Here is a 10,190-nt window from a genome sequence, read left to right as displayed (position 1 = left end):
TGGCGATAAATCGCGCATCTCCCCATTCACCTTTCTATTCAACGCTGTCTCCGGGCGACTGAGTTCGGGAGCTCCGCCCCCGATTTGCCGCCGGCGGCTGTATTGGTTCCTTTCGCTTCCGATCGGAGGAGCCGAGCCTGTAGATGCAGTCGTCGTCCGGGGGGGCTGCTGCTGCTAAGCGGAAAACATCTGTTGCTGAAGCTGCGCTAGGGACGACGGGCGCTGAGCCTGCGGGATCAGCCGGGGATATGCCGGGGGACTCGTGGGCCAACAAGCGGGGCTCCTACGAGCGCCTCCGGCCCTTCAACCAAAAGGTAATTGCAAGGCGACTCGCCCATAGATGGGTTTTGCATGGTGTTCGGCGGGAGCGCGCACGCGTAAAATCCGACTAGGTGATTCCAGGCGGTGTGGCTGTTTCAGGAAATCATTGTCCTTTAGCTTCCAAAAGCACTCTCCAGGCTCCAACACACACGCACGCGGAAGGTTGGGCTGGGAAATCCTAAGAGACCCCGAGAATTAAAAAAAGGTGGATGTGGTTTTTCTCCAGAAAAACATCCTGTGTCCTCCCGCTAGTTATGCTGAGTATGCTTTGTGTTCAGATAGGCGCTGGGAAGGACCCCTAGGGTGCTCTGGTTAAAATGCTAAGAGGCTCAAGGGGACAGGCTGCGTCTGGGCAAAGCATAAAGCGGGGGCTGGGTCAAAGGCAGCGGAAGAAAATGAGCGGCTCCTCTCTGCACTGGCTGGGCCTGGAGGCAGAAGCTTACACCTGTATGAATCAAGGTTTCAAGCGGCTTCTGAAAGTTTTTCTTTTCTGCTGACAGCTTGTAAGCATAAAGACCCAGAAGAGTTTATCAACAGATAACTTCTTATTTTGGAAGTGGTCTCACAAGCACATACCTGGAAGTTGCACGCACCCTCAGATCTGGAAGACCTCTCTCTCATGTTTGCTATCTGGGCAGTGAGAGTATTGGGTGGAAAGGATAACACACTCTGAATGCCCTTAAATGAGTCACTTTGACTCTTGACACAAAGGGCTGAAATAGAAATGAAGCAGATTAGTTGTGATCAGATTTCCTATCTAGAAAGCCACCTGAAAGGAGGAAGGGTTGGAAGTGAATTGGGGTCGAGGTGCTGCTTCTGCTGCTGGGGATGCTTAATTAATCCTTTTGCCCCATTCCATTGTCCTGATCAAAATCACACACATCTGTATACACATCCCAAACTGTTACTAACTCTGCTGATTCAAGTAATGGAGCTCTGAGAAGCTGAGATTTAAGGGAAGAATGTGCAAAGGAGGCAGGTTTCCAAATAGAAACAGAAGCAGAGAATTTGAAAAAAGGAAGAATTGAGAACAAGTCTCACCCATTTTTTGGCAAAAAAATATGTATGTCGTAGACAGACTGGATTTCCCCTAAGCCCTTTAACTTTTGCCTGCCCTAAACCTCTTTACAGAACCAGCCATTGTGATGTTGGTTGGAACTACAATACTTGATTCAGCCATAGTTCCATCAGTCCTTATTGTTTAAGTATGTCTATATGTATGTCTTTTGGCATGCATACGAAAAATAAAAGATCTAGAAATGTATCTTCTGTGAAGTGCCCCACAGTTTGATGACATTGCAGAAATAATAATATGCATATTAGAATAGTGTGTGTAATTCTCATTTCATATAAATCTGATAGCAAAGTTGTAGACTTCTTCTGAATTTCACTTTTTATATATAGTCTGGACACACAGAGAAGGCTTTAGCCTAGTTTTTTCTTGTTTGCTTTTTTACAGAAATGCAGTCCTGAAGAAAGTGCTTCCTTTTTAAGCAAGATAACATATTCCTGGTATAGCAGGTACAAAAGTTATATATGTTGTTTTAAATTCACAATAGAGGTCCTTGTGCTTAACCAGAAACTGGAAAGATAGGAAAGCTTTTAAAGCCTTGTGTTATAAATGATTATTTGTTTTAAGCCACACCCACCCCAGAACAAATACATGCTTCCATGTAGGTCCGGAGCTTTGGTAATAATAAACTGGAGAAACATGTCCCACATTGACTTATCACCCTTGCACAGAGGCCTTATGCCTCTGAATACCTAAGATGCAGGGAACAACAGGTGTGCAGAGTGCTGTTGTGCACAGGCTTCTTACATACTCACTTCCCTAAGTCAACAGAACTCATACTAAGATTTTTTTTTTTATAAAAAATGTTCTTTTTGAACTCCTCTTGGAGAAGTTGAAACATCTAATGTTGCTAGGTGAGTCAGTCATCACTAAGTATTATGTTAATTACTCGTGGTGGTTTTGCACTCCTTACATCTTTTAAATCATGGACTTGTTTTGAAAAAAGTCTAGATTGAAAAGAACGGTTAAGCACATAAATGATACTGGCTGCAAATGAGATATTAATATAAGCTGCAACTTTCTGTGTAACTGCGTGTGCTTGTGTCTCATACACGTATATGCATGCATAGGACTGCAGGCCATTGTACAAGACTTGGAATGGCCATCAGCTGACCAGACAATGATTTCATGATCAGCAGGCTGTCACTCCTGTTTAAGATACTTCTTCTTTATATAGGCCGCAGGGCTGCTTTCCCCCAGCTCTGCCTCTTTCAAACTTCCTGTTCTTCCTGATACTGGCAATTTTCTCTGTTGGGAGACGCACAGTAATGTTGGCTACAGTATTGAACCTTTGACATATTCTTTAAGGATGTTGCCTCTGAGGAATTTTCCTCTTCTTGATGTGTTCTGTTTTGGAGCCATCTTGTCACCTGTCTCCCTGCTGTTGTCAGAATGGTCATATTTTCTTGTCACAATATTGTGGTTTACAGTGAATGAGCAGCATGCTGCTACATGTAGCCTGAACTCTCCCATTTTGCCTTTCCCTTGGCGTCTGCGGGAGAAACCAATCGTGGAGCTGCAATCTAGGATGGCTCCTCATGATAAACCAACCAGGGATCCTGGTTAGTTGCTCCCAAACAAGCCAGGATTCATCAGCCAACAACAAATTATGGTCTTATTTCTTCTGCTTCTGCCAGGAAAGTAGCAAAGGGGGAGCAATTGGGGCTGCGTAAAGCAGCACACTGTTGGTTCACAGTAAACCATGACAAGACAGTAACTACTGTCTTGCGTGCTGTGCTTCCCTCATGTTTGAACGCTCCTTTGGCTTTATTTTCATAAGCTGAAATGTAAAATGCAGTTGTAATTACCCATAGTGTAGAACCTCTGACCTTTTTTTGATTGTGTGAGCAAGTTTGGGCCCTGTTCCTATTTTCCTGTATACTTCTAAAGCATGCCATGGAGGTTTCATAACTGTTCACAGGACAGATGAGGGGAGTGAGTAACCAACACTATTTCCTTTTATTATTATGGAAGCAAATCACATGGAACATTTCCCCTGCGGTCACTTTGTTGATTTGACAGTGTTTTATAGGAGATGTTGGATGAAATAGGGAACTAGATTTTAACTATAGAAATAAGCACTTTCTCAATTCTCTTCTCACTCCTTTATGTTTTACTATCTTGTTGGTTGTTACTTATCTTTGAACTGTTTTGTGATTAACTTGTCTTTTAAAAGATTTATAACTTTAGGCTATAAGAAACCATTGGAAAGGGAAGACCTGTCTGAGCTCATTGAAAGTGTTTCATCCTACATTGTGTGTCCAGAGTTTGAAAAGCATTGGAGAAAGGAAGTATTTAAGAAATCCAAGGACATAAAGGTAATTCTGATGGCAATAAAAAAAGATGTCCCTGAAAGAAGCCATGGGCTTCCAGAGGCAAGATTTATAACCTGGCCTTGAAGAACTGGAATGACTTTTCATCTCTTAAAGAACTCCTGTGCCACACATGCATAAGCTGCTGCTGTTGCTTCTCCTTTTACCTGTTTTCTCCACCCAGTCTGTCTCTTTAGATTGCAATACCTGTGTGATGCTTGCTTGCTCAAGATGTTTCCCTGGAATGAACACCTGATCGCCTCAATAGATACATGATTTAATGCCTTAGATGGGTAATCCCTTAGGTGAATCAAACAATTTATACCCTCCATGTACAGTGAGAACAGACTATCTGAAGGAAGATGATGCCTCTTAGAGTTTATGCATGTTGCTCTAGGCAACTACTGGAAATCTGGTAACAACCGATTTAAACATGTTGCTAGGAATGAACATTGATGTTCCTTTGGAAGCTTGAAGCTCGCCACCGCACATACAAATTGTGTCGCAGCAAACATGTATGCGGAGCCACTTTTAAAATGTTACTGTACATTTATTGGTTTTAGAGGGGTTTTCTTTTGTTGTAGGCAAACAGCATTTCCATATTTTCAGATCTCATATCTGTTAATCCACAGGCTCCTGCTTATGAAGACGTGACAAAAAAGCCAATTTCCCAAAAGCCATCTCTCCTTTCACCACTATGGCAAACATTTAAATTTTTATTGATCAAGGTGGCTATTCTGAAAGTTGCAACTGATTTTTTAGCTTTCCTGAGCCCACAGATTATGAAGTAAGTTTGCAAATATGCCTTAATATCAAGCTGGCAGATCCAGGTGCCTTGGGCTTTTCCAGATCTTCCTGTTGCATGGTTGAAATTTCTTGCAAAAATCTCACAAATGTATCTGTATGTTGAGATATAAATTAATACAAATTATATGTAATATTAATTAGCTAGAAACCAGCTATTGGCTTGAAGGAGGACTACTCTTCCTAGTAATTGGCCTGGAAAATCTGGACCATTGACAGTAAAATCTGACCTCCTCTGGCTGTTTAATTACATACATTTGTCATACCGCTTTGTTTACTTTTAAATAATATGCTTTTTAAAATCTCAAGTATTATTTGGCTTGAAGGAGATGATTTACCAATTGTGCTTCTTGCATGTTGATACATTTTCAACTTGAATGAAATGCAAGCAGAATTTGCATAGTTTCTTGAAATCAGAGATATGTAGTCTGCGTTTAAGACATTGGATTAACCTGATGTTATCAGTTTGGGTACCGCTGCCATCACATGCATATGTCTGTCAGATAATGTTTGTGGGTTAATTGTTAGCAGCTTACAGGTGGTTAACTGTGGACTGTATCCAGTGGTTAGTTTGTGCTAGCAATGAGGTTCTTCTGTTTATGCAAGGTGGAGCACCTGGCTCTCACTTACTTCCCTCACTTACGGCATCTTTCTATATCATATATGATAATGTTCCAGAGCATCCTTCGGTAATCAAGAGCAGATCAGTAGATAGGGAGGGTTGTTGACATCACATGTCTTTCCTTGTGAAAGCAGAAGTGCTTTATGCTAACACAAGGACTCCAAGGCTACTATAGCAGTTGTATTGCACACATTGAAGTGGCATACAGTGCCGGTAAGAGCTATATGCCCTACTACTACTATAGTTGCAACCTGATTTAAAAAATAATTGTTATTGATTAAGGAACTTTGTTAAATTAGCATATGGATAACAATATTTCTGGCACATAAATAATAATTCATTTTTTAGATGACTACATGTAGTTCAACTGCCATCAGCTTAGGAAAATCTGCTTCCTTCTGCAGTTAAAGGAGGAATACCTCTTTTAGGATGGTGGGTGCCATTTTCAGTTTTTAAAAGGACTTGTATTTAAAAAAATATGCTGCCCAGTTCATCATTGACGCCTATTTATTGATTAAAGGCTTTCAGTTAATTTAACTTTGCAGCCCTCTTATCACCGTTAACTCTGCTATTAGTGCTGCTCAGTTTAGAAATTTTCCTTCCCCTGTCAGTGACATATGGAGACAGGGCAACCTGTGCAAATGCATCAGAGGCCATCCAGTTTCTGGAATCTGCTGCCAGATTGTTGCAGTGAGAGGCATATTTCTATGCTTTCGACATGATGGTTCCCTCTGCCTCCATATGCAAAGGCCACACTCATCCGCTGTATATGCTAAGCATTCTTGGAGCACATAGCATTTCCTACACTTAGGATGCAGCCTATGAAGGGGTTCTGTGTTCAGGGTGGGATGCTGCAGATCATATGGATTGTGTCCCAGGAGCTGAGAGGTTATTGGCTGAGAGGATGGTGGCCACCCTTCAGCCAGCTTACCCATTGCCTTCATCTGCTCTCAGTTACAGGGGATGGCCTGGCACAGTGAAGCCCACCCGGGCTTGACATCCAGCTGGTCAGGACCTGGGTGAAACTCGGCATCTTTGTTCAGTGTCCTCCACATTCTAGGAACAAGATAAACATCACCCAGGTGTTCCTGGTTTTTCAACTAGGTGGATCTAATGAAAGTTGGAAGCTTATTCACTGTGTTATATGAATAGGAATAGGGTCATCATTTGCTTTAAGAATAAAATCAAATAAACTTTGCTGTTTTGCATTGCAGGGAAATGATTCTGTTGTGTGAGCATTCCTCTGCTCCACTCTGGAATGGCTATGGCTATGCAGTGGCTCTTCTGCTTGTGGTTGTTATGCAGACACTAATCCAACAGGCCTACCAGCGCCTTAACTTGCTTACTGTTGGGAAAATTCGAACTGCCGTCACTGGCCTTGTATACAAAAAGGTAATCTCTCCTGTCTGTCCATATTGGGGGCGGGGGCAATGATGCCTGCAGAAGGGAAATCCCCACTGCCCCTTCCACATTTCATTCCTCCCAGTCCTTGGGATGTGGGCAGGGGGCCGTAGTAGTAGTAGGCTGTTATCAGGGGGAAATTGGATAGAGGCAGCCTGCACAAGTGAATCTAGCTTGTTCAGGCTGCCTTCCCAATTCCCCCTGCCCTGCATTTGGGGTCTTCCATTCAGGTTCCAGGGTCCTCAGGACAGACCTTTCCAAGGGGGCACTTAGATCTGCCTCGGGGAACAGAAGGTGAGGAATTTCCTTTCCTTATGTCTCCTCCATGAGTTCTTTCAGAACTGAGTGGCAGATGCTCTGGTTAAAAACCCAAGTCCACACATTTTCAAAAGGTGTTTAATCTGGCATTTTCAGTTTTTGGGAGTGGGTAGGAGACAATGAGGACTGGAAGGTGAACAGGCTTTTTGAGCTGTTCCACTGATTTATAGAAAGTTCAGATACTGACATAAAGTAAATTTTTGCAAAGTGGATAATATAAATCAGAGGTGGGGAACCTTTGGCACCTGGGGCAGTCTTGACCTGCCAGGGCTTCCAGTTTGGCCTTCCAGGCTGTTATTCTAAAACCATGTCCACTTGTCAATCAGGTGATGTTAACCATTGGGTGGGGGTTCAGTCCTGTTTGGTTGAGCTGCACACACTATTTCCCCAGATGAAGTTGATCCCTGCAGAAAACAAAACTGAGCGCTGACCCATCCGTTGATGCATGGGGAATTCCATCCTGCTTGGTTAGGGTGTGCTGGCCACTTCCCAAAGGGAAGCAACTGATACACCCATACTCTGTAGAAAGTAAGCTTGAACTTCCCACACATTAGCTGATGTGTGGGGCGTTCAGTTCTGCTTTGTCGCTATCTCCCTTTGCTCCTATGGGTCAGCTTTGGCAAGTGGGTGGGACTATGCATATGTCAATCATCTGTCATCATTATGATGTCAAGTGATTGAGAAATGGGTGGTTCCATCCACCTGTCAGAGCTGACCCATGGGAGCTGAGGGGAGATAAAGATCTGCCCCCTGGTCAAAAAAGTTTTGTCACCCCTGATCTGCTAGTGGAAACAAGAAATTCTAGCAAATATTTCAAAGGTTCTAGTCTTGTTCCAATGTGCGCATGGAACTTCCTTGTATATAAGTTTCATCATTAATTTTAATAGTGAATGCAAAGTTCTGCTGGGCTGGATTGATGGAGGCATACTTAAGTTTTAAAAGCATTCCCATAAATCCACCCAGATAATTTAAAGTGGCCATCTTTTATGGTTTTGTATCACAATGGTAGGGCTATTACAAAATGTGTTTCCAGAATATTAATTATACCATCTGTCTTTCCTTGGCTGCAGGCTTTAAATTTATCTAGCTCTTCAAGAAAGAAGTATACAACTGGGGAAACTGTCAACTTGATGACAGCAGATATCCAGCAACTCACGGAACTGGCAGTCAACCTCAACCTCTTATGGTCAGCCCCCTTTCAGATCCTCCTGGCCATTACCTTCCTTTGGCAAGAACTGGGCCCCTCGGTGCTAGCGGGTGTTAGTGTGCTGCTTTTGGTGTTACCAGCCAATGCTTTTTTTGCTGTCAAAGTCAAGCAGCTACAGGTAAGAATTTCAGTTGGATGTACCGTAGAAAGTTGTTGTATTATAGGGAGATGATCATTTTAATTTGAATGGATGGTCTTATGGAATCTCTCCTTCCGATATACTAAATTTAGATCTAATTACAGCTAAAAAGGTCATCAAACAAAGATTGGAGGAGGTTGATTTGCAACAAAATCTTACTACAGGTGGAGGTACATGTTCCTCGATAAATCAGGGCATTACATCTATGTCCCAGATACCTCGATATCTGTCTACCTTATCGGTTGCGTCGCATAGATTCGCATTTGTTAGAGCCAGATTTAATGTGTTCCCCTCAAATGTGCTGAGCAATAGATTTTCTAATGGTAAATCCTCTGTTTTATGTGCATGTGACAACAAATCAATAGAATCCCTTTATCATATCTTGTTTAATTGCCCCTTATACATTGTTCCCCGATCAAGGATTCTGAGTTCAATCATTCTGGAAATTGTTGCTAAACCACCTGAATTACATCTAGCTTATCTACTCCAGGACATTGACTCTTATAGAACATTACAGGTTGCCAGATTCCTGATTTCAGTTCTTTCATATAAACGACTTCATGGAATGCTGCATGACTATTAAAAATCTAGTAAACTCTATGCACCATCTTTATCTTCAAGGCCATAATACGGTACATCTAGAGATTGTAAGTAATGTGAAGGAGATTATGCGTTGAAATATTTTAGTTGATATTTTTTATTGTAAAATGCTATTTTAATTATTGATTTGTTTTACCTTGTGGGCTTATAGCTGGATAAAGTATTATCTATCTATCTGTTGCCCCCTCATGCCCACCCAAGAGCAGCATTGACTTCAGGGCATGATGGCACTTGACAGTGCGCAGGAGGTCTCCCAAATGCAACAGGTCTGGCGCATTACATGTCGAAGCTAAGTGTGAAGCTACCTGAGGAAAGGTTGGGTTTCGAAGAGAGGTTGGGGTGTTTTATGTGTAGCGTAAGACAGTAGTCATCCTAGAAATAATTTATCTGTCTAGTGACAGCTTTGAAGTGTGAAGTCGAGAAAGATCTTAAATATCTCAGTAAGGAGTGTCTGTTTGAAGCAATGTGCAGTGCCTTTCAAAAGTAGCAACTAAGCTATCTTTGAGTGCAAACACATAAAGTTCTAGCTGTGCTTCAAAGGTGCCTTATCCTTACTTAGATCCTCTGGGTTCCCCTTCATCTAATTATAATAACTTACTGCTGTTAAACATAAACCCTACCACAAACACTTAATTGAAGACCTCTACTATGGGAATAAAGGGAAAGATTTATCTAACGACACATCTAGCACATTACCCAGACCCATCTTAAGTGAGGGTGTCTGTCACACAGGTCCAATGTCCCAATTACTAAGTGAGATTTATAAAATCTTCTGTCTTTATAATGCTTATTTTTTTAAAAAAAAATAAACAAAAAAGTCAGTCATCTACCAGTGTAAGTAAATACCACAGTTATTCTGCCTGAAACATTACTGATTTGCATTCTCAATGGCTGTATCAGTTGTGGGATATGAAACATATATGTGCTATGCAGCATAAAAAAGGAACCTTTAACCCTATAACCTTTCTTAATAAACTTTATTGTTTTTCAGAAAAGTCAAATGAAGAGTAAGGATCAGCAAATTAAACTCCTAAGTGAAATCTTGCATGGAATAAAGGTAAGACAGATAATGAATCTGTATACTTGTTTAGTCTGATTATGGAGGACAATATATATGTCTCAATTCATAACCACGTGTAGATTATTTTGAGCTAACTTGATAATAGATAATGCACTTTGCCATTTCTGAACAATTATTGTGATTATGATTCATTCCCTTTTTCACTATCAAAAATGTGAATTTTTTCAGGAAGAGTGCACTATATTTCTTTCAAGACGACTCTCATATCATTCATTCAGAGTCTGGACTGGGCAAGCTTCTGCCATATAGTGTGCTGCATCACAACCAGGAAATTTCAATGCCCTAATTGATAAGAATAAGCCTAATTGCATGC

At 41.6% G+C, this 10,190-nt stretch overlaps 1 protein-coding gene across 4 annotated transcripts in view; it reads left to right on the top strand.

Moving 5' to 3' along the window:
• The first annotated feature begins 36 nt into the window (after positions 1–36).
• The window catches only part of LOC310843212 (multidrug resistance-associated protein 1-like), a 30,157-nt gene continuing 20,003 nt past the window's right edge, over positions 37–10,190 (top strand). The window contains exons 1-7 of one of the 4 annotated variants that reach the window (XR_014563560.1): positions 37–314; positions 1,781–1,842; positions 3,570–3,711; positions 4,338–4,492; positions 6,346–6,523; positions 7,921–8,175; positions 9,788–9,853. Coding sequence is in view for 2 of the 4 variants with exons in the window: in XM_083736119.1 (XP_083592245.1) it covers positions 144–314; positions 1,781–1,842; positions 3,570–3,711; positions 4,338–4,492; positions 6,346–6,523; positions 7,921–8,175; positions 9,788–9,853 (1,029 nt within the window). In the remaining 2 variants the exon portion in view is untranslated. Of the gene's footprint in view, positions 315–1,780; positions 1,843–3,569; positions 3,712–4,337; positions 4,493–6,345; positions 6,524–7,544; positions 7,670–7,920; positions 8,176–9,787; positions 9,854–10,190 lie in introns of those variants that run through there. The other 3 variants (XR_014563561.1, XM_083736119.1, XM_083736120.1) reach the window with 3 other exon arrangements.

The sequence above is a fragment of the Podarcis gaigeae genome (genome assembly GCF_964106915.1).
Source record: "Podarcis gaigeae genome assembly, chromosome: 4".
Classification (NCBI taxonomy): Eukaryota; Metazoa; Chordata; class Lepidosauria; order Squamata; family Lacertidae; genus Podarcis; species Podarcis gaigeae.
Note: the sequence above shows the minus strand (reverse complement) of the source record. Positions and strands in the feature narration are given on the sequence as shown.